Source organism: Miniopterus schreibersii (genome assembly GCF_964146895.1).
Source record: "Miniopterus schreibersii genome assembly, chromosome: 22".
NCBI classification, from domain to species: Eukaryota; Metazoa; Chordata; class Mammalia; order Chiroptera; family Miniopteridae; genus Miniopterus; species Miniopterus schreibersii.
The window spans coordinates 11,892,668-11,917,146 of NC_138124.1; the positions used below are offsets into that span (position 1 = coordinate 11,892,668).

Genomic DNA, 24,479 nt, shown 5'->3' on the forward strand with positions numbered 1-24,479 from the left:
ACACACACCGATCAGTTGCCTCCCTCAGGTCCCCTTACCAGGCATCGAACCTGCAACCCAGATACAGGCCCTTGACCAGGAATCAAATCGAACCCATGACCCTTCGGTGCAGGGCCTAACCCTGCTCTAACCACTGAGCCACACCAGCCAGGGCACTCGCACTATATTTTAATACCTAGGAGGACATGCCTCCTTAATATAATTCCCCACGTTTTCTATTCCAATATGTTCTTCATTTTCTTTTCCTTGTAATTCATCTGCATGAACTTTGGAAGCACCAAGTCATGCAAGAAAGAAAATATGGTTTATCTGTTGGTTTTCCTCAGGTCACCGAAATGTTTGACATGGCCTTGCAAAATCAAAGCAGTATTTCGCTGTGTCTTTAATTTTTATATTAGTGTGACGCTGATTCATAAAATGGGTCTATTTTCAGCTTTTGTGTTTATATATGGAAAAATAGAATATGGAATTATCTGTCTTTGTAAAAGTCCGAAAGCTGTCACTGGTGAAATTTTCAGGCAATGGACCATCTTTAGAGGTTATCTTGGGGTTAGGTAAAATTTTCCATGAAAATATTCACTTAATTCACTTTTTTTCCATTTATCGACACTTAAAAAAATATTTTCTTATTTGTTAAAATGCTCCTGTTTTTACTTCATATTTCTTTTCTGCTTCTAATTTCCATTAATGTTCTTTCCCGTTTCTTTCTTCTGTTTCTTCATGTGGGTTTTGAATTCACCATTTTAAAAAAATTGCATTTATACCGATGCATATCGTTTTCACTCTTTTGCTGAGCGTTAGGATATATTCCAATTGAGCTATAATTTAAAATATACAACTATGAATATTGTAAGTCGCAAACACAGGCTGTATGGTACGAAAGCATATGGACCAGGCTAATTGGAAAGCGGAGGGGGCGGTGGTGGTGAGAAAAACACTGAAAAAGAGGAAATGAGCTTCAGCTCAGCCTGAAATATTAGTTTCCAATCAAAGAAGTTGGCTCGCCCCCAATTCTGCCCTTGGTTGGACACAATACGTGATCGGTGCATTTTCAGAAAAAGAGAAAACAGCCACCCAGAGGATAAGAACCTGAGCCTCTATTTTCCATCCCAGCGACAATCAGAAGCCCTTCTTCGCATTTATTCAACTTCGTACTTGCCTGTGAACAAAACTGGAGCTGGAGCAAAGCTGGTTCATGGGAATGACTTGAAATCTTGCCTCAGCCCAGGGACAGGGGATGATCTTGTCATTTTTCTTCCCATGCCCATGAAGTGAACCCACCTCTCTCCCCCTTAAATGAATTGGGGGTCCTTTCCAAAGCAGGGGAGGAGAGCTCTCCAAATCCTAAATGTAGCTTATTAATATTTTAGGCCCCAAAGCCAGTGTATCTTCCCATGTCACCCAATCTTCTTTCTGCTTCCCGAGATCAGATTTCCAGACGACATGGCTTCTCGATGTTTGGAATACCTCTCGCAGCCAGCAAAGTAGGGGATCATGGCACCCCAGCCTCAGCCAGCAATACTAACATCCAACTTGGAAAAGCCACCTGGCCCGGAAAAGTCGTCCAAAGGCCCAAATAATCACAAGGGCCCTCCAGTCACTCATGATACGAACCATTCCTAAAATTCACCATCTACCACTAGGGGGATAGAGGGATGAAGAAGACTCCAGCCTGGAAGGGGTGGCCGCACTGTTCCTCCCAGGGGACACTTAAGGTCGCCCAGTTGAGGTCTTGGGGGGCGGTTAAGTTCTGTTTGACAGGACAGTCAATTGTGCGTCTCAGAGGCCGGTTAGAGGGGGCACCGCAGATCACAGGAAGCCTAAGCTCCTTATTCAGCCCCCCCCTTCTCCTTGGTGACCCCACCAATTTGGGGTAGGAAAAAGCAGGTTTCAATTCCTGCCCCTTGCTATCTGGGAGCTCCGTGAAGCCACGATTGCTCTTTCTTATGAGTAAAATGGGGCTAAGCTCAGCTCTCCCTGTTGATCTGAGTGAGATAATAGGACCTCAAAATACTCTATCAGCAATCATGTGCTGTCCAGCTATGGTGACAGTTGCTATTTTTCTCCTGCTCCCTCTGTCTGCACAGGACAGAAGCCAGCAGAAGCACCTGCTGGTAGCATTGTCACCCACCTCACCATCCCCGGACCCCCGATCTAGAGGTAAATACAGGGTGCACAAGAGGGAACATGTTCGATTCCTTCTTTCTGACTGGCAGGAGGCTGACTGCTCATTTTCTTCAGGCCAGCTTTGACTATCCTTAAGGCTTCAAGCACAGGATTATTTCCATGGCTGCTTACTTACTGTTCATTTATAGGAGGGATCTACAACCCTAAGATGGAATCCTCTCCCTGGCAGCAAAAGTGTTTGATTTCTCTAAAGAAAGTTAAGTTCTTATCTAGAAGGAATGGTCAGGACTGAAAAAAGCCTGGGCCTCTTTGGGACTGTCTGCGAGATGAGGGATAGAGCAGGGATGAGCTGTGTGATGCCGGGATAGTCACTACACATCTCTGAGTCTCCACGTATATAATACAGGAACCATATGAGTCCCACCGTCCCCCAGAGGCAGACCCTGCGTGATAAATGAGATAATATGTAGGGAGTCATTGAGAACCATGGCTGTGATATCAAACACCTTGGTGTCAGAGGCCGGCTCTGCTGCTTACTGGGCCTATGGCATTGGTAAGGTTAGTTAACCTTTCTGGGCCTCTGTTTTCTTATCTGTAAAACGGGGCTAATAAGAGTAACTAGTTAAGAGGATGGCCCTGAGGATTAAATTGTAAGTGTGGGTGAAGCACTGGGAACAAATGGTGCCTGGCCAGAGAAAGCGGACAATAAACATTAGCTCTTGTTATTACAGGGTAAGACTGTAAATAAGACTTGAGGACTTGTAATGGGGTCCGAGTGCCATTTCCATAGCAGCAGGATCGCTGATCAGGGACAAGCAAGCCGTCCCAGCTCAGCTCTGCAGCTGTCCCCGTGGAGGCAGGAAGGGGGCAGCTCATCAAGGGTCTTCTTGGGACATCCTGAGGAACCACTCCCAAGATGCCAGAGTGATGCAGGGCCAGGGGTGAGGGAAAGGATTCTGCAGAAAAGTTGGCCATGACCGAGGGCAGGGTAGGGCCAGCAAGGGAGGGGCCAGAGTGAGGTGACAGACTGCTGGCCAGTGGTGTACCCATGGTGACAGGAGCTGGGGAAAATGGAAAAAGACCTCTATGGTGGGGAGACAGCTGAGACATGGGGAGCGAGCATCTGAAAGGGACACCGGGCCTAGGTGAGATCATGTCTAGAACCACACAAGGATGAAGCAGTTTATATTTAAGTAGTCCCACGAGACTACACCCCATATTACTCCACCCGGTCCCCCTTCAAGTTCTTTGGGAGTAAGTGAAAATTATGGGAGTGTAAATTGCTATTCAGTTTCAAATTTAAGCCTGCACTGGCACCTAAGAGAGTGGATCATCACTCCTCTACCCCCCCACCCCCCTCACCCCCCCCACCCCCCTCACCCCCCCCTCCCTCACCCCCCCACCCCCCCACCTCACCCCCCCACCCCACCCCACCCCACTCACCCACCCCACCCACCCACCCCACCCCACCCCCCTCACCCACCCCACCCCCCTCACCCCACCCACCCACCCCACCCCACCCCCTCACCCCCCTCACCCACCCCACCCCCCTCACCCCACCCCACCCACCCACCCCACCCCACCCCCCTCACCCACCCCACCGCCCTCACCCACCCCACCCACCCCACCCCACCCCCGGCCAGTAGCCCCGGGGGAGAGCTGCCCAGTCCTTCCCAGTTTCCTCCAGCTTCCCAAAGCTGCCTGAGGACTAGCAGGTTCTGACGGTACAGCCTTGGGGCCCAGACTCCCAGCAGTGACTTAGAAGGAGCAGCTGCCACGGGCCGGGGCAGTTAGGCCAAGGCGGAGGAAAGTGGCCCAGCCACGAAGACCACAGGAAGGGTGGGGCCGAGGCGGGCCCGTGTCTCTCTCCCGCTTCCTGAGAGTCGCGGCCCAGGCCGTGCGCTCCGGGGGAAGGGCTCGGGCCCACGCGGGGCTGGACAAGGCCCTCTGCTGGGGTCCTAGCCGCTGGCTGGGGCTCCCGAGGGTCACCGCACCTTCCCCGCCGCAGGGCTTCCCCGCCTGTCTCCCCTTTGGGCACACTCAGGGCCCCCCCGGAGAGCAGGGGCCCGCAGGCTGCGGAAGCCTCGCCCGGCTCTGACCTCTGGCACCTCCCGAGCCCCGGCGCGCAGCATCTGCGCCCAGAATTACGCGGGGGGAGGCGAAGGGAGACCGCAACCCCTTTCTGGGTACGCGACCTACTCGCGCTTCCTAGAAACAGGCCCAGTGGCCGGGCGCAGCGCCCCGATGCTGCCGGAGCTCTAGGTCCCCGCCCCGCGGAGGCGCCTCCGCGCCCCACCTCTGCGCCTCGGGCTCCCCTGCAGTACCACCCGGCGCCCGCGGGGGCGCCCCGCAGCGCCATCTAGGGGCCGGGTGCTGCCCCCCTCGCGCCCTCGCTCCCCCCCGGGGCACCCCACCCCCACCCCAGTCCCCGTCCCTGTCCCCCCCTCCCCCTGCGCCGCGCTTTCTCCGCGAGGACTCCCCCTCTCCCGGGTCCGTGGGGCAGCCGGACCCTCCCGGCCTCCGCGCCGCGAGTCGGTTCCCCGGCGCCTCCCCGGGGCGCGCGGGCGGCGAGGAGAGGCGCGCAGGGGGGGCGCAGGCGGGCGCGGGCGCCCCGGCTCGGGCCGGGCAGAGGCGCAGGGGGCGAGCGCAGGCTCGGACCGCGGGCCGGGGGAGCGGGCGAGGGCAGCGGCCGGTGCCCGCGGGCGGCGCGAGGAGCCGCGGTGATTGGCACAGCCCGAGCCGGAGGAGGCGGCGCGGGGCGGGGAGGGAGGGCGGGGGAGGGGAGGAAGGGGCGCGCGCGGGGCGGAGGCGGCGTGAGGAGCTTGCCGCCGCCTCTCCAGCCCCGGCAGGACGGGGGCGGCTGCCGCGGGCCCGGCGGGGACGGGGCGCAGCTTGGCCGCGAGCACCCTGCCCGGCGGCGCGCGGGCTCCCGGGGCGAGCGCGGCGGCGGCGGCGGCGCAGGATGCAGGGGAAGAAGCCGGGCGGCTCGTCGGGCGGCGGCCGGAGCGGCGAGCTGCAGGGGGACGAGGCTCAGCGGAACAAGAAGAAGAAAAAGAAGGTGTCCTGCTTCTCCAGCATCAAAATCTTCCTGGTGTCCGAGTGCGCCCTGATGCTGGCGCAGGGCACGGTGGGCGCCTACCTGGTGAGTCCCCGCGCCAACTCCGCCGCGCGGCCCCTTCCCCGGCTGCCGGCCGGCGCGGGGCGGGCACCCGCGGGCGTGACCTCCGCCCGGCGTGGAGGTGGCGGGTGGTGCAGAGGCGGCTGCTGCCGGGGAGCCGGGAACCCGCCGGGGGACCGCGGATGCGCGCGGCGGCCGGCGGGGGGCTGGGCGAGGGGGCGCGAGGGGGAGCGGCTGCGGGCCGCTGGGCGCGCGACCTTCCCTCTCCCCCTGGAAAGTGCGGCCGGAGGGCGAGTTCGGGAGCCCCCGGTGGGGAGGAAGGCGTCGGGGGTCTCAGGTGACCTGCACCTGGCCAGGAAAGCGGGGTAGCATCCCGCAGGAGTCCCCCGCTCCGTTCCATCGGCGCGGAGACCCGGGTCCATTATGCATCATCCTCTCCGCCTGTGATGGGCGCGGGTGATGGAACCGCTTAGGGTAACGCGCGCCCGAGCGCGGCCGGATCCGAGCCGGGGCCGCGTGGGGACTGTTCCCGCTCCGCACCCCGCGGCCACCTCTGCGCGCCTGGGATAAAGTTGCCACACCTGGGGAGCAGCTGCGAGCTCCTGCAGCGCCTCTGCCCACTCTCAGGTGGGGACCCCAGTCGCCTGTCGCGCACAGGAGGGTGGCATCGTTTTTTTTCCTCGCAGCGTAGGTCTGTTTGATCTGCCTTCTGAAAGGGGGTGTTAACGCTCAGCCGGCCCAGGGGCGCACGGCAGAGCCGGGGAAGCGGCGTGTCATGACTCAGCACCTCAAATACCCACTTGGCCGGGTCTCCTGCCCCAGCAGGGGGTCCCAGCTTGAGTTCCGGAGAGTGCAGGGCCAGACCCAGGTACAGTCCTGCGGAAACGGGAGATTTTTCAGCGTTTCGGGTGAAATCATCCCTTGACTGTTGACCTGAAACTGGAATCAGGTGTCACAGACTTGGAGCGTTAGTGAGCAAGTTTGATGGAGGTGGAACTGGGCAAGATTGTGGCTCTTGGATAACCACATCCAGAGGTGGAAAGAACCGTGCTTTTCCTGATTGTACCCCTTACCCCTCTTTCCTGGCCTCGGACCCTGTACCATTCGTAAACCGTGTCCCTGGACTCCGGGCTTGCTGTGGGAGGGAAGCGCCAGCAGGCTCCGTCGGTGGTGTGGGGTAAAGTCAGTTACGTGGTTCCCATAGAAGATTCTTCAAACTCAGCTCTGTTCCTGGGGTGACAGAGTTGCGGGGCTTCAGCAAATCAAATGCATTTCCTTTGCTCCTTGTGAGATGCAAGGCGTTTAAATCCCTGTCTCTGTGCATTCATGACTTGTATGCTGCAGATGAGCCCTGTAGCCAAAAGCACACATTTTGTTTAGTTTATATTTTTGTTTTATGTGTTAATGTACTTTTTTATCATGTCTGTGCACCATTGCAGACAGTACCTGTGGCCTTTGGAGTTTTGGGGGTAGGGGGAAACCATGGCTTAGGGGTCAGTTTATTGACCTTCCTTGGAGACGTGTGTGTTAAATTATTGTTAAAATAGGTACATGTATTACTAAGATGCAAATGCACGTGAATAAATACATGTTGGTCTTTACGGTAGCAGTTCCTAACCAGGTGGGTCTGCGTTTAAAGGTGGGTAGTTAGTGTATGAACGGCTGCCTCCAGCTGGATAGTTTGTTTGCCTCGAACCAGTTTCGTTCAGTAGAGCGCAGCATCCACGTGTGGCAAACACCAACAGGACTTTTCACACCATCAGTGATAAAGGCGTGGACTTAGTTTTAGCTTACAGTGATCTAAGGGTTTTTAGAAAGAATTGGAGCTGGGCTTCAATCGGATGAGCGGCCTGAGCTCCCTTAGAAAGCAAAGAAGCAGAGGGCTGGGGGAGCGGTGGATGCACAGACGCAGGGCTGGCACCAGGAGCCAGGAGGTTGATTTTAATCCTGCACTAGGCAAGTGGCAGCCAGGGGAACTCGGTCCGCCTGGTGGGGGCCTCCTGGCACGTCCAGCCTGGGCTGGGGGAAAGCCTGGTTCAAGGGGTAGGCCTCAACAGGTGACTGGCAGAAAGCAGATGGAGGCCCGTGAGGAGATGGGCTCGGGAAATTGAATTCATTTTGATCACTAAGAGTGGACGCACAAGATGCTCTGGGCCCTGCCTTGCCCGGCTGCCCTCAACTCTCCACTGCCATCCGAACCTCATGAAAATAAATAGTTTGCCCGCCAGGGCTGACTGAACCAGCTTGCTATGGGGTTTTGCTCTTCTGGGTCACTTGGGAGGTTTCATCTTCTGTTTGGCAGGCTATGTGAGATAATCTGAGAGTGAAACGGTTCAGGACGTTTGCAGGAAGGCAGATTTCTCCCTTTCTGTTCATCTCCTACTTGGTTAGGAAACCGGAGACCCGTGATCGTGGGTGATCACACACACAGGGTCTGTGTGCAAAGCGTGTGTGCTGTAGGATCGCAAATTCCATGCCAGTGACATTTCCTACTAGACTCTAGGAGTCTCTGCAGCTGTCTCTTAATTTCATCTTCCCAGGTGCGATTTATTTTATTTTATTTTTTTACATTTGGAGGTTTCATTTCATTTTTCTTGTTTCTCTCTGAAAAGACAGATTGCCCAGTGTCTTGAGTGACACAGGTGTAGTCTTCCCAGCTGTGGAACTGAAAGAGGAATTTGCCTGTGCTGAGAAGCGACTTTGAAAAGCAGGACTGTGTGTGTGTGTGTCTGTGTGTGTGTGTTCGTTCCTTTAAAGAACCTGCCCAGGGTGGGAAGTCCTGTATATGAGAAAGTCACCAATGCCTAAGCTAGCCAGGGGACCAGCAACTTTTTGCCTGGGTGTTGGGGGTCTCCTGGGCGAGTGCAGGAGAACACTGGCATTGACCCTGAAGCCCAGACTCAGCAATAATATAGATAAGGCATCCCGGGTCCAGCCCGGGCCAGCTGCGCATCCTGCGATCTGTTACTGTTCCAAATCTCTTAATTGGAAATCATGCTTCAGGTCAGCCAGCAGCCCCAGGGATGTTCTCTCTTAGTCACTTAAACTACAAAATATTTTCTCAGCGTAAGAGAGACCCATTCAGTGTGATCGTCGCTGTGTGTCACTGCGTGCGGAGTAGAGAATACAATTTAATTTTCCTCTGCTTGGGTCTTTTCTTCTGGTGGCTCCAGTCTGAACTGACCCACTTGCAAGGTTGTAACATCTGCCTAAGTCTTGGGCCGTTTGGAGGGGGCACAGGCCTGTGGGGACGGGGGTTTTGCGTGCACTTTAGGGCGTTTGTGGAGGCCAACTGAGATGTTTCAAGCCGTTCAATGAGGGCAGCACTGCACATAGAGGTTCCTGTGTGTCACCAAGTTACTGAGGCCTGGAGCAGATAAGTGTACAGGAAATTAAAGCCTCTGCCACCTCTGGGCAGTTATGATCGACGCTCACACACAAATGCATTTGAATTTCCTCAGGATAAAAACTGAAAAATGCCACTTTCGTCTCTGCTCAGGGTGACAGGGGCTCCTGCTGAACCAGGGGCGGGCATTTCCCTATGTGGAGTTATGCAGAAACTAAGTCTGAGGTTGTGGTGGCCGAGTAGAGAGATGAATGACTGAGTATGTTTAACAAGGTCCCAGCTCACTGCTTTGTAGTCACTTATTTTTTTATTTTTTTAGGCCTGAGAGCATCCAGTGGGCTGGCAATTAATAGATGAGGTGAACCTACTGGATTTATTATTTTTTTCCTAAAGAAGCATCTTTTTGAAGATGGGTTTTTGCATGTTTAACCCAGAATCAGACGGCTGGGAGATGTTTTTGACATCTTTGTCAAATTAGTGTGATGACTCAGGCAACTGTATTTTACTTAATCAAATTATTTTAAACACTTACGGTTTACTCAAAGTGACAAATCCCCTGCCATTTGCATAATTACTATATAGCCCCAAGTAGTAAGACACAAAATTACCCAGTTTTTTTTTTTTTTGGTGTTTTTTTTTTTTCTTTTCTTCCAGCTTGGTTGAAAATGTTTAGCTAATAATTATTAAGGGGAAAATATTATTTCTGAAAGTTCTTTTCAGCCAGCTTCGTGTACACACCTTAGTTCTGTGGAGGGGTTTTCTCGTGTGTGTTTAACAGTTGAACAAACCGAATTAGTTGTAAAGGGAGCAAGATCTCTTTTTTTCTGAATTTTGTAACCCTCTCCTTTTCAGCTTGAGATGCCTTATGAAAAAGATCACCCAGAGGCCTCTCAGCTGTGCCAGTGCCTTGCCAGTCACTTGCTCAGCATTTCGGCCCATCTCCTACACAACATTGCTGTGCATCAGGCTGGCTCAGTTTCCTCTTGTGCAAAAGCAGCTTGAACAAGGGGCCTCTGAATTTCTCTTGTTCACCTTAGAGCAAGCTTTGAGGTGCTGCCTTGTACAGGAACGGGGTTCACTTAGCAGGCTGGCCCTGGGGTAAGTGGAACGTAACAGCTGCATTGCACGTAGATGCAGGCCTTGAATAAAGACGGGATCTGTGAGCGTTACTGGCTGGGTACGGAGACAAAGCAGAGGCTGGCATTGCTTTCAGGGTCTGTGCCAGGCCTTCTGCAGAGGCCAGAGCAGGGGCAGGGACTCCTGCTGAGCTGACCTTGGGCCTTGGATTCCAGAGGGCTCCCTGAGGCGGCAGGCAGGGAAGGTGGGGCCTGCCTGGTGGCCATGGGCAGGCAGGTATGCAGAAGGTGCTCACCCCTTGCTGTGGCGGGAGATACAACTGTATACATTTCTACGGCACCTCACTTCCAACTTCAGGAGCACAGTTCACATGCACAGATTTAACTGCATTTAATAACCACCCTCCGCCAAAGTAGAGGAAAGGACTGTCCATCATTTCTACTCATGTATGTTTTTTGCATGTCACCTCTTACATTCTGTACATTACTGTGTGCAATGTATACAGACATGCATGCCCATGGACAGGGTCACATGCGCTAAATATTGTCTGCTATGCTTTTTTGAAGATATTAAGGGACATTTCAGTGGTACTTTTGAATGCATGGCTTACGCGTGGATGTCAAACTCCCCTGAAGACAAGTCACCTATATTTTATTACCCCTCGGAGAGGTCTTTGGGAATCTATAGGCCAGAAGGAAGGCATCCTTGCTCCTTTATTTTTTTGCTTTCTGTTTCTGTATCTACAAAATAAATAATAAACAAAAATAAAGTAGAATCGCTGACCTGGGTTGGTAGGATACGTGAATTGATGTGGTTTTTGAGACACTTGTGGTTTGTGTAACCTAAGTGCTTGTGGGTTAATGTGAAACATGGTTAGAACTGCCAGTGAAATGGTTAAACTCCCAGGTAGGGAGCAGCAAGACCCAGCATTCATTCCCATGTCGTCTCCCTGCCGGCTCTGTGACCTTGGGCTGATTACTTCACTTTTCTGGGCCTTGGTTTTTCATTTTAGAGCTGGGATGGTGATGGCACCTACCCTCATAGCGCTGCTGGGAGCTGAGCCAGCACCTGCAGACTTCGTGTTAATTTGAACACTGACTGGCACACAGTGCTTGATAAATGCCAGCTGTTATTATTAATAATGATGTGGTCATACATATGAGAAATAGGATTATTTCCGTCAGGCTTTGGTTTTGGTGCTGTGAACTGTGCACTCAAGCCGTTTCTTGGTCTGCATGGACATTTTGTCTGGGAGCTGAAAGTTTTTAAAAGTAAGAATTAAGCGCCAGTTGCTAATTATGTTCATCCCCTTATTGTAACTACAGAAATCCGTTTCATCTCAAAGATGCTATAAAGATTGCTAGTCCTGTGGGAGAGGAACCCACCATAGTCTTGGTTATTTTGACCGTTTATGGTCAGTGGGCGAATGAACAGGGACAATATGACAATGGCTGGGAAGCCCGCAGTGCCTGCTGCTTTGGTCTGTGGCTACAGGGTGGACAAGCCTGGGACAGTGTCCTGGGTGGCAGGCAGCTGAGGAGCAGTGACAAGAGTGTTGGACGTGGAGTCATAAGACCTGGGCTTGAACCTGGTCCTGCTACTTACCTGGTGACTCGACTTACCTGTGCCTCAGTATCTTCATCTGAAAACTGGACAGAATGAGATCCTGTCTTTCAGAGAGCTGAGAGATTTAAATAAATGGATGTGTTTTTCGTAGGGTGCAATATTCAATAATTGTCTTAACAATAAATGGCATCACCCTCCTCATTGACCTCGGCACAGTGGAAGCCCCTTTTGGGGGACCTGGGGATTTGGGGGGCTGCATGAGGCCTGGGCAATGTTTCCTGCTCTGTTTCTTTAGAGCAAAAGTGGCCACTTCAAGGCAGCCTGGGGTGGCAGGAGGAGGGGACCAAGGGACATATGCTGTGGACATATGCTGGCCTCCGGGCCGCCTTGTTTAAGACGTGCGACCTCGGAGCTCAGCTCTGGTTGGCAGCCAGGGCTCAGGCCTTTGGCCGCACCCACTGCCTTCCCCTGAGTCCCCTGCGGTGCCAAGCAGGGCTCAGCAGGCACCACTGTGGGCCTTTTCCTGATCTAGGTCCTTTCTGGTTTTTCAAAAGCAGAGCAGATGAGCTCTGGGTCCAGTCTGATGTCCCTCCCTGCGGATTTGTCATCTCGGCCTGCGGTTTGTGGCATTTGTTTAGGAGGCCCCCCTCTGCACAGCCCCACGTCTCCTTCCATCTGTAGTTTCTGAGGCACCTTTCCCTCGCCAGGTCTGGTCACTCGTGTCCTTGGGACCCATAGGGAGTGAACTGGGCTCCTCTCGGTGAACCAAGTTGGGCTTCAGGGAGGAGGAAGCCTGTCAGCTAGATTTCTACAGCCCCGGGCCTTCACAGCCACGGCCGTGCAGTGAGCGGCTGGGGACCCTTCATTCGGGCATCGTGGTGGCGACACAGAGAAGGCAAGTGCTCCCCTGGGTGCGAGCAGGGCCCCCGCAGCGGCTGTTCCCAACTTCTTCGTTTCGGTTCTTCTTTGGGGCCCTTCTGGAAAGGGAAGCCCTTTCGGATGGCGGGTTGAGCATCTCAATTCTTTAATAGGAACGGTGGCACCCAAGGCAGCTGCCCCTGAAAGGACTGGACATTCCTCTTCAGACAGGGAGCAGTCATGTCACTCTCTGAGCGACAATGAGACTTGGATGTTCCTGGTCTTGAAACAAAAGTCTCATTTATGATTTCGCACTCATTGAAAATGTTTCAAAAGCAACAAGCCCTACTTTTTGGCAGGGATTGGGGGCGGGTGGGAGAGAGGAGTGGCGCCCACTCGAATTCCCTTTGCCTTCCTGATTCCCCCCATAAATTCCCTGGCAGTCCCTTCTTCTTCTGGGCTGTCCCATCCCAGGTGGCATTTTTAAGGTACCTGGTAACAGAATCAAAGAGGGTACCTCCCGATGGCAGCAAGGATGTCGTATTTCCTTAGGGTTGGTTTTTGCTAAACTCTGGGCCTTGAGTGCCCTGAGCACCCAGCCAGGCGGGCAGGGGGACCGTGGCTGCCTCACCAGCGTGGGGCAGAAGGTCTCTGTTCCTGTGCCATGGCCTGAGTCCACTCAGAGGCCTGGGCTATGCCCTTTGGTCTCCTGTCTGTGTGTCTGTCTGCCTGGCCACCCGCATGCCAGATTCCTTATGATTAGGTGGCAGATTCTAATTTGTCTGGCAAGTTGCCCTTTAAAGGGGACGGGCGTCTGGTAATGAATCTGGCTGTCAGGTTACCCTTGAAACCTTTCCTTGGTGGCCCTAGAGCCTGCTGTGGCTCTCACTTTATAGCCACCCGAGCTCCCACTTATGCAGAAATAATACGGAGCTGAGCACGCTTTCAACATACAGTCCTGGGGACTATAATAGAGTAGTGGGCAGACTCCATGGTCCCCAGATCACTGCCTGCAGCTGCAGGGACTCGAGGAAGGAAGAAATGATTCGTTTTACTTTTATTTCTGCACTTGCAGCGTCAGTGTAGAGAGAACAGGGTCCCAGTGGCGTTGTTCAATTAAAGTCTATTGTAATATGTTCCTGGGAATGGCTGTTGGCTTTCCCTCCTCCCCGCTTTGCAAACGGCTTGTGTGGGGCGGGCCTGCTAGTTCTCGAATTGTTAGATGTGCTCCCCATTCTGGCTCTGCTGCTCCCCGACCTCCGGCTGGTTGGAATGAGAAATTACCCCCTTGAACACAAGCAGCGTGGAAATTGGAAAGCTGCCCTCTGACCGATTATATAAGCTCTAAAAGACTGTACCTGAAATCTTGTTTACCCTGCTAAGGGTTCCTTTAATGAAGATAAAAACTAAGCGGCAAAGACTCATGTGTTTTTATTATGTAAGAGTCACTTACCGTGATCCAACCTGTGAAGAATGGGGTTGGTGAGCTAATCTCTCCATTGCCTTTTTGGGTCAGGGCGTTGTTTGACCCCACAGAGCCACCTGGAGGTATCCCCTGGAACTCGGCACCCTCTTTTCTACAGGGGTGCAGAGGCTGTCCTGGGTCTGTGGCCACTAAGGTCAGCTGAGAGACTGCTCATGAGTCAGTGGGACACCCAGGAATTCCGACTGTCCATCAGGATGGGCTTCATCTCTTGGCCGTTCCATGTTCTGGAGCACGTCTGTGATGGCCCCCGGCATGTGCTTTGTCTTATTTTGTGTATCTTGCGTGTGTTTCCATGTGGTGCATGCCACTGATCTCTTCCCAAAGCCACACACGCGTGGGGCGCCCCGCACAGCACCCCTCACAGTCCCTTTCAGGCTCCTGGCCTCCTGCGCTGCAGACAGGAGCTCACTTAGCAGCCGGGGGGAGCCCAGGGCGCCAAAGACTTAAAGGCAACTAGATAGTTGGAAAAAATACAGAAGAGCTTCAGACAGGCCTCTCCTTCTTTAGGCACAAAATTTAGGGCAAGACTGTCCATTTAATAGGGTGGCGAGTTGTGTTGATTCCTCAGGTCTGGTAAATACTGTGTGGGCTGCGAGGCTCACACGCCAGCCAAAGGGAAGATATCTTTGGGAAACAACCCCCCCGCGCCCCCCCATAAATTGGCACCTTCCCTCTACCTTTGCCAGTCTGTGGAGATGCATATAAATAGATCAGAAAGTCAGCAAAGCGGTTCTGCTGCTTTGCAGCTTGTAGTTGATGGGAGCAGATGGGGAGGTTCGCCTTGGGGCTCAGTCCAAATGCAGCCCCGTGAAACTTCTAAGATTTGAGGGTGCAGATGACTGTCCAACAGGCAGCTTTTCCACGTGTCCCAGTCCTCGGGCTTTTGCGACATTGAGGAAGCTCTGCATTTCTTGCTTTCATCGTAGGTGGAATCAGGGCACAGAATTGAGTAGTTTTACCCAAATGTGCATCCCCTGTGCCCTCTGCACCCAGCCAGCTCACATTACCCAGCAGGCAAGCAGCCAGGGAGGGTTTTATTTGGAAGTAATGACTATGAACACACACAGACACGCACACACACACACACAGACGTGCACACACAAACACACACAGACATGCACACACAGACACGCAAACACACAGACACACACAGACATGCACACACACAGAAACGCAAACACACAGACACACACAGACATGCACACACAGATGCGCACACAGACACATGCACACACACAGACACACAGATGCGCACACAGACACACATGATGATTTGGTAAATACTAGAAAAAAAAAATCACTATTTTTCTTATTCTCTTGTAAAACATTCCTTCTTTTTTCTTTTAAATATACTCAATATTTCCTAATGGCCATTATCATTAATCTAGTGAAAAGATTTACAGATATATACATTTATCTGTCTTCTGATACCTTAGGTTTCATTGGGGAATGTTTTTGTCACTTAAAAATAATAGTACCAAGGCAGCAATTAAAAGTGACTCAAGGGCTTCTGCGCACCCAGGGCCATCAGGGAGACTTTTGAGTGGACAAGTGAAACATGTTATTTATTTATTTTTTTAACCCCCATGTTTTTATTGATTTTAGAGAGAGAGAGAGAGAGAGAGAAACATCGATGTGAGAGACAAACATCGATCGGTTGCCTCTCTACGTGTCTTGACCAGGGATCGATCGAAGTCACAGCCCCCCAGCTGAGCCACCCGGCCAGGGCCCAAGCGGAGCCTTTTACATCCCACAGGAGGAAGCTGAGTGTCCTTGTGTTCAGCTCTGTCGCCTTTGTGGCTGCTTTTCTCTTCATACCCGAGGAGCTGAACCGTGGTGGTCACAGGTGGTCAGCTGGGCCCTGTCGCCTCCCGGTTGCTGATTAATTCCACTCTTGCCTCCTGCTGGCCGATGACCCCGCCAACCCCGGGGGACCTGCGAGGACGTGTTCCCAGGAGCCAAGGCCTGAGGGAGGCTCATGCACACACTGTCCAGACATTTCTTTAGTGGCAGGCAGGGGAGGGACATCTTCATAGTTTAGTTAAACGTTTTTCTTCTGTGGGGCTCATGGGGCAGGAGGATCACCCTTGAACATTTGCAGGATCTCGGATGTTAGGCCCAAATTGGGTCAGAGCTTTTCCCCCAGATGCAGAAACACGCGACCTGTAGCAAAGAGAAGGTGACTGTGACAGCTCATTGTGAGGCAGACTTGGACCCAGAGGTGGGAAGGTGATGCATATGCTCCTCTGGGCTTTTCTGGAAGAAGAAACTGGTTGCATCAGTTTCCTGGGCCTGCTGTGACAAATTCCTGCAAACCGGGTGGCTTAGAACAACGGATTCCTTTTCCTGCGGTGCTGGAGGCCAGGAGCCTGAAGTCAAGGTGTCGTTGGGGCCTCGCTTTTCCTGAGACTCGGGGTGGATTCATTTTCTGCTTTTTCCCAGCGTCTGGTGGGGGCCCTGGTCCTTGGTGTCCCTTAGCTGGCAGCTGCCTCCTTCCAGTATTTGACTCCGAGGTCACTTTCTCTGTGTGTGTCTCTCTCTCTACTTATAAGGACACCAGTCATCCTGGATTAGGGCCCATCCTAATGACCTCATCTTAGCTAATTACATCCGCTAAGACCTTATATTCAAGTGCGGTCACAGGCACAGATAGCAGGAGTCAGGACTTCATGTCTTTTTGGGGGGACACAGTTCAACTCGCAGTGCCAGAGACAGAGAAGAGCAAAGGACCCTGACTTGGTTTTGAGGGTGCAAAGGAAAAAAAAAAAAAAGAAAGAAAAAGGGAGACTATTTGCCCTCTTTAAGGTGTTTTGGGTTGGGTGGGAGGATTATGGCATGTTGGTTGGAGAGTCGTTCTTGGTAGGAAGCCCAGCGTTTGAAGAAATGCTGCCCTGCGACAGCCCTTGTCACCTGTCTGTAAGGAGATGACCATGCTCCTCGCAAGGGGAGGGGTTACCTTGCAGCAGTGAGCCTGGTTGCCACCATGTGTGGCTTGGGACAGGTCCTTCCTCCGTCCTGGGCATAGCTGAAGGTGGAGATGGAACTGCGTGATCACATCATCTGATTAAGGGAAATGTGTGTAAAAAAAAAGCCTAGAAATACATGTGGGTGAGCATTTTGTGGGTATATATTTGGGGGGGGGGGCATATCTCTGTCCTTACACCCGGGACTCCTTCACAGGGCCAGGCCTGGTAAGTGTCCCTGCTGGCCCTGTCCCCTCCCCGAAGGGCCACCCACCCCCATTTGGTGGGACTGGCGGCCAGTCCCCTCCTAGGCCCAGGTATGTGCTGCATGCGGACCAGACATGTGCATTCTGATCTCATTTATGATCATGTTTTCTGGGTGGAGGTGAGAGCTGTGGGATTCTTGGAATTTCTCAGCGCAGCCTCCTTTCAAAAGACTTCATCTCGGTCCCTGCCAAACTAATTAACTCCGACAGCTTTCTGAAGTGCCCCGAGCAGTCCAGAGCGAGGTGTGTTCTTGGCCCTCGGGAGTTTGTGCGTCCTGGTGGGGCAGGCGACGTGCTCATAGTTTTATTAAGTGCTCGCTCCTTGGGCTGTTTCAGGCCCTGGGCCGGGCAGCTCATCCAGCTGTGGTTACACAGGACAGTGTGGTCTCTGACCGTGACATCCAGGTGGCACATCCAGGTGGCAGTGATGCTGGAGATGGGTTGGGGCGGGCAGGGAGAGAAGTTGATGGTTACAGATCTAAAATGATTTTCTCAGCATCGGTTGGGGGAAATCAAGGCAAATGCGAGGTGCTGAAGGCCTGGTGCTGAAGGAGGTTGGCTGGGCAGAGCCTCAGAGGTGGCACCTGCGACAGAGAGGGGGCAGGCGGGGAGCGCAGGGCCCCCGCCACACGCAGGGGCCTGTCAGGACTGGCACCGGGGAAGCTCGGCTCTGGCCAGCAGTGCGGGGGCTGGTGGCACCTCTCTTGGCAGAGCCGCTTCCTGCGCACCCCGCCCCCAGCTTTGAAGTGGTGCTTGAGGCCAGCCTGCCAGCAGGGCATCCTCAGGCTCTGCTAGAAGCAAGCGGGGCTGCCTGGCATGAGGTGGCCAAGGGGTGCAGGATGCTGGTGGTCCTGGATCACAGCGCTCACCGGGATGGGGGACAGGAGCAGGGGGAGCTCTCGCATCCCTACACAGTCACACTTCTGTGTTCAACCTCTCTTTTGGGTCCCCTACAGATGAGGTCTCTGCAGGAGGAGCCCAAATTAGGAAAAGGTCCTATCGTAGTTGACTGCTGTGTGTGTGTGTTTTTTTAACACTTCAGCTCGGCCTCGGATGTCCCCAAAACTGTCTGGGTCACTTTCAAGCTGGTAATAGAACAAACTGTGTTCACACACAGGAAGTGTCTCCAAACAGAAAGTGGGCGTGCGCTTTCCAGTTTAAAAACTGGATGGAGGCCATTCAGAATTCCCCTCCCGTCCTCCTTGAGAAAAACTCGGCAGGCGCCTGGGAGGGGGCACCTCTCCTGGGGACAGTCACCAGGGGGCCAGAGAGAGGCTGACGTGTGAGCAGAGCTGACCGGCTGCTGTAGGAGGCCGGGAGGGTGGTGGGGATTTACTGAGCTGGTCGCCCTTCGGCTTCAGAGCTTGTGGAGGGGGTACGTGGAGTGTGGCCAGGATGCCCCCGGCCTGTTGGCCCACACCTGCTGCCCGCAGATGGCTGATCCAAGCACTGGCTGAGACTTCAGAGCCCGGTGGGGGGGTTGGGGGGGCTGGGGGGGTTGGGGGGGGGCACATCACTTGGCTCTACCATTAACTTGAACTTCAAGTTCATGCTTGTGGCTTTTTAAAATTTATAAATATAAAGACATCACTGTTTCACTTCTTGCGCAAGGAATGCATGTGTTGAAAACTTGGAAAATACAGATACAGTAAAAAAGAAACATCACGCCTAACGCCGGGCCTTGGAGATCCACTGGCCCGCTGTCAGCACTTTGGTGTGTCCTTTCGGTCTCCGCGGGTCAGCCCGCACTCCCTCGGGATTTCAAGGACAAGGTCGTAGAGGGTATTGGCTTTGTGAAGCTCAGGGCTGCTGCCTGGTAATCTTATGTGGCTCTGGGCCATTGATTCTACCTCCCCAAGTCTCCATTTCGTATCTAAGGTTGGGATGGTATTTATACCAACTGCAGATGATCGTGAATACGAAATGGGATCATACGTTCAGTGTGCTGGGTCCCTGCCTCTCTGCAGTGTTACTGCCAGCCAGTCTCAGGCATCTCATCTGCACACAAATGATGCCTGATTTCTTGTCCTTTGTAGATTATTTGTGTATAGATAAAATGCCTGTTGTTGTTGATATTATTATTATTATTACTTGTCCCCACCCGAGGATATTTTTATTGATTGTTAGAGGGAAGAAGGGAGGGAGGGAGAGAGACAGAGAGAGAGAGAAAGAGAAAGAGAGAAACATCGATGTGAGAGAAACATCCATTGGCTGCCTCCTGCACCTGCCCCAACCCGGGACTGAACCCCAACCTGGGTATGTGTCCTGACCGGGAATCGAACCTACCACCTTTCGGGGTACCTCAGGATGCCCCAACCACACTGGCTAGGGCCAGATAGATGTTTGAAAATATATGTTCTTAAAATGCGAGGTAGTAACTTGAATTTCTCTCACATTTAACCAAAGACCTAATTAAAACTCGCAGTCGCTGTTTGTGCCCTGGGCTGTTGCTGTGGGAGAGTCCAAGGCCAGCCTGATGTTTCCTCCTTCGAAGGTTATTTGTGTATAGATAAGATGCCTGAAGAATTCCTTGTTCATATTTGACATACAGCAGTCACAGTGTATATTCCTGCCGCGTGGTGTGTGTCGTATTTTCGTGGAACTTGATGTCAGCAGATTCAATCCTTTATCCTTCTCAGGAGAATTTAAAAATATTTTCTCTTTGAGCACTTTCTTGGTTCTGTGTGGTAGGTTCGCCGCCTTTAGGACCTGTTATCCGTATGTTGGGTTGTCTTTGTCTCTGTAGTTTACTCTGCTTTGAGTACTTTAACAGCTTGTTTTCATCTGTAGTCAGTTTTTATTTTTAGCTTTCCTCTAGTCAATCAGCTGATTCGAAGCCATCTTTCTTTAGTTCTCTGTAGATTTTATTTTATATGTTACTTTCCTAATGTTTATTTTTTAAAAATCCCTAGTTTATTTTTTTAGGTTGGCAGTTGTTTATTTCTTTCAGGTTGGCAATTTCATTCTGTTTCTTTTTTTCTTTGCTAATGCTGTCTCTGAATTTTCAACTTACTGAACTCCTCATATTCATATTAAATTCTGTGGCTCGGAGGTCCCCTTTGGGGGCACTGCTGCGGTTCTTGGGTTGTGAGGTCTTTTAGACTCACTTCTTTGTCTTTGATACAATGCTTCGTTTTTTTCCTTCCCTCCAGGAGCCTGTATTTAGGGATGCCACCCCTTTTTGTTTGCTTTTTTCCAATTTGTTTTTGCCCGAGGGGTCTGCCCGGGTCGTTGCTGTTCTGCATGGAGGTGATTTCTGGGTTTGAAACCTCTCCCCGACCCCTGACCACCTTGAAGGCTGACGCTTTGCTTCTCCCAACACATTCTGTGGCCTGAAGACATTCAGAGTAGCAGGGCCAGCGGAGCCGTGGCAGGCGGTGCCCAGGGCACTGGCTAGTCCTGGCTACAAGGGGCGGGATTGGTGGCCTTTGCTTCTGGGACCTTTGAACGTTCCTTTTCAGTGGGTTCAGCCTTCCTGGGTGCGGGCACGCTGGGTCCCCTCGTATGCTCTGGCCCCAGATTTCATTGTGTGGTCCTGGAGCCGTCGCTTGCTGCCAGCAGAGATGCTCAGCATCACGGGTGATGGCCTCCGGCTCGTCCTTGCCTCCGCAGTGGGCATTTTCCCTGTCCCCATCAGAAAAGAGGGGCACATGGCCAGCTGCTCCAGGTCGCTTTGCTCGGAGTTAGTGACACTAATGGAAACTCTCAGGGTTCATTTGCTCCCTGGTTCAGCTTCCGAGGGTGGTGGGGCCTGGCTGCTGAACTCTCCCTTCCCACTCTGTCCTCAGATCTCCCTTTACTCCCCTGAGCAGGCGGCATGTGAACTTCATGACCCGGGCCTTGCTCATTTGCTTGTTTTTTTTAACAGGTGATTATTTTATTTCTGCTTTAAAATCCTTCCAGTTAAGTTTTGGAAGGAGGGGTGGGGCGCCGTGCATGGGGGTTCGTGCCATTCTAAGCGAGACGCACCCAGCAGCATTTTAAGGTAATATTATACTATTTTTCACCAGCCTATTTTTGTGTGGTAGGTTGTTGACAGCGCTTTGCTCAGATAAATCCAGATTTCTGATGCCTTTTCCATTTGCTTTTCAGAATTGCAAAGGGGGGCCATGAGATTCAAAGGGCTGCACAGCAGGGAGGGGAACTGCCTGTTTTTGGAGGGTCCTGTGTGTGCCAGGACGTCCATACACGGCCTGATTAGACTCTCACAACAACCCTGTGAGGTAAATGCCATTATTCCCATTTACAGATAAGGAAAACTAGGCCTCAGAGGTGTCAGCTCGCCCACAATCAGTTTTTGATCCCGGGCATCTCGGGTTTATCTTGCTCTGAGGTCCCTTGTGTTTCCTTAGGCCTCAGCTCCTCGGGAAGTCACAGCTGAATTGAATGCTTACGCATGTCGGTGTTTTGATATCGTTTTAACACATGACTACTTGTGTTAAATTCTCCTTTTTTAACCGAGAGAGGAGGTTAACCGAGCATGACTTCACTGGGGCCAGACAACCGCGTCGTCCGCTCTCGGCGTCCCTGTGCGCGCAGAGTGGCATCTGCAGCTTTTGTGAATTTCTGTGGCTCTGACACTGAAGCTTTGTGCAGCCCCAGGGCCCCTGCCCCGGGCGTGTTGTCACCTGCGTTTTCAGTTCTCGCTCGGAACAGCCAGCCACTCGAAAAACAAGGGCCATTATGTAATAATTCAGACATAAAAGCCCTCGCAGAATTACAGACCGCTCCGTGCCAGCGTGAGCCAGCGCTCTGATTCATGCGCCCCTGTCCACAAACGGTCATTTTCCAAAACCTTGGGACAAAACTCCCTGTACCTTATTTGAAAAGTAATCCACGGGAACTTACCAAACATTTGGATATTTATTTAAAGGCTCCTGTTTGGGCCTCCGCTTTATCATCAGAAACATAAGTGGGTCCAATGTGTGGAGTGTTTAATGGCTTTCGGTGTCATTATGGATTATGTCATTTCAGCCTTACAGCCACCCTGAGAGGTAGGTGGGGCATTTTGACCCCACCTTTATTTTATTTATTTATTTATTTATTTATTTATTTATTTATTTATTTATTATTATTTTTTTTTAAAGAGAAAATATTTTATTTTATTATTATTTTTATTTATTTTATTTTTTTAAATATACCTTTATTGATCTCAGAGAGAGGAAAGGAGAGGGAGAGAGAGAGATAGAAACATCAATGATGAGAGAGTCATTGAGCAACCCGGGCCTGTGCCCTGACCGGGAATCGAACCCTGATCGACCCCACCTTTATTTTAAATCCTGTATATAAATTCCCAAACAGAACCAAAAAACAGAAATCATAGTGCATTGAACATCCATGTGTTCACCACTTAGGACTGAACAGTTATTAAGATTTGGCATATTTGCTTTGTGTATACATACATGCCATACAAATATATGCATATAATCATTTTTTGAGCCACTTGAAAGTAAATTATAGAAATGAGGACACTTCACACCTAAGTATTTCATCATGCTTCTCTATAAAATACAATCATTTCTTTATAAAACTGGACCCTGTGATGACCCCAACAATCAGAGGGTTCTTGTGAGCTTGGAATGAGTTGCCACTTGTGAAAGACCTAGTACAGTGCCTGGCACATGTGCTCAGTAAACCTGTCCTTGTTCTGGCTGTCACCCGCGCCATGGGTCCCTGAAGACAGTTTCTAAGGCCCTTTCTGCCTTGAGAGTTTTACTTGTGCAGAAATCCTGGGGATGGCTGAAAATCAGGAGCAGCTGAGGAACAGTGGCGATGGTTCTAGAACTGGGCCAGTGCACTCCGGCCCGTGGGCCGCATCCGGCCTGCAGGCCCATCTCCTGAGCCCAGTATTATTGGGACAGCCACCCTGGTTCATTTACATGCTACTTTTGCAGACAGCAGCAGATTTGAGAGGTTGTGACAGAGACCAGCTGGCCTGCAGAGCCTAGAGTCTTCAGTATCTGGTATCCTACAGAAAAAAAATTTAAAAAAATTGCAGACCCCTTTTTTAGAATATTAAAGAGTTCTGAGAGTTGTGGTCTCTGACCCCGGGGTCCTGGCTCCCCAGATAAGATGCTGCTATCTCCTAGTGAATTCCTGCCTTCAGCGGTCACTCCCAGGGGGTAGTAGTGTCCAATCCTTCCAGCCTTATCTCCCCAGAGCCTAAGGCTAACATCACCCACTGGGTGGTCTCTCCTGCTGGTCTTCAGCTGGGGCCTGGAAACAAAGGCAAATGTGCTCACAGATGCTCTCTCAGCTGGGGAACCGGTGTTTCCAAAGGACCCCAAACTGGACACGTTCCCGTATCTGTGGCTCTTTCCTCCCAGGCGGTCGGTTGAACAGGCCTGTGTGTGTTTTGCAGAGCACCTTCCAGATGACCCTGCTCCCGGGGAGCTCCTGGGAGCTGCCCCTTGAGGATCTGGGCCCTGGTGGAGTCACAGGCCTCCCTTCTGGTCGTATTCCTGGCCCACTAACGCTCTACCAGCTAATTATAGAAATTAGATTTTTGCCAATATGTGTGGGGTCCTGCTGCTTGACCCAAATGGAACCGATTCAGCTCCACTGAATGAACAGCCCCATTTCCATACGTTACTTCTGCATTTGGACAGAAACAGACCGCTCTCCTAATGTCCCTTTCTGTTTTGTGTGCCTGATAGCCCTTGATTCATTTCCTGGCCTTTAAGATAGTGTTTATTGATCTGAGGCATTACATTTAATTCTGCTGCGGAAGAATCCTTTCCTTTTTATTTTTACGTTGCCTCCTAACCACTTAAATAACTATTTAATGTTTTAATTAATTTGGCGTGAAAGCTCTGGAAATGATGATGACAGTTCTTGGATATGTATTTCAATTTGGATATCAAGGCCCACTTTCTCTCTCTCTCGCCCTTAAAAAATTTAAGAGGTTTGTATTCTGTAATGCTGCCCTGTTAACTCACGGCCTAGTTTTTGAGCTTCTGTGATTTACCAGGCACCGTTCTAGGTGTTGGGGACACAGTGCTATGAAAACCCAGAAATATCCCCTCTGAAGGACCTTCCCCTGTGGCGCTTTTCTCAGAACCCTTTGCAAGTGACATCAGAGCAATGGCTGGGATTCTTGAAAGAATGAGTGTGGGAGGCCGAGTGTAAAAGTCCCTTTGTGGTGATGGGAAATAGCGGACATGGAAAGGGGGTTCCACAGGGAAAGCGGGGTGAGCAAACAGCAGAGGAGGGAGGTGTCCTCTGAGAATAGGGTGGGGAGGCCTCTGGCTCGCCCATGAGAAGGGGGGGGGAGAAGACCTCCTGGGGTGGAGGCTGCAGTTAGGTAAGGGAAAGGCCTTGACTTCTAGACTCAGTCTAGTGCACGCTAGGTTTTTGCAAAAAACTGGTGTGACCCGCAGAAAGGGGTTTTAGGAAGGAAGCAGCTCAGTGAGCCTGAAAGCAATTGGGGACCCGCGGTCTGGTCTGAGCACGCTGCCTGGAGTTAAGGGCACTATCTCAGAGCTTTACTGAAATGCAGAAATCTGTGCTGATAAAGGGGCAAAATGTAGAAGGAAAGGAAAGGAAATCGTCATCAATGTGAAATCTTAATCAGGGCAATGATTTGGGCATTTCCAGTGGGCTCCACCACCCCAGATGACTCCCTACTCCTTGGTCATAGCCACAGGGGACCAGAAGAAAGTAGCTCATCCTG

At 51.8% G+C, this 24,479-nt stretch overlaps 1 protein-coding gene across 3 annotated transcripts in view; it reads left to right on the forward strand.

Annotated features, from left to right (window-relative positions):
• The first annotated feature begins 4,922 nt into the window (after positions 1 to 4,922).
• The window catches only part of SLCO3A1 (solute carrier organic anion transporter family member 3A1), a 165,043-nt gene continuing 145,486 nt past the window's right edge, over positions 4,923 to 24,479 (forward strand). For 2 of the 3 annotated variants that reach the window (XM_081124645.1, XM_081124646.1), the window contains exon 1: positions 4,967 to 5,269. In XM_081124645.1, coding sequence (XP_080980771.1) covers positions 5,090 to 5,269 — 180 coding nt within the window. In that variant the 5' untranslated portion in view covers positions 4,967 to 5,089. Of the gene's footprint in view, positions 5,270 to 24,479 lie in introns of all 3 variants that reach the window. The other variant, XM_081124647.1, reaches the window with a different exon arrangement.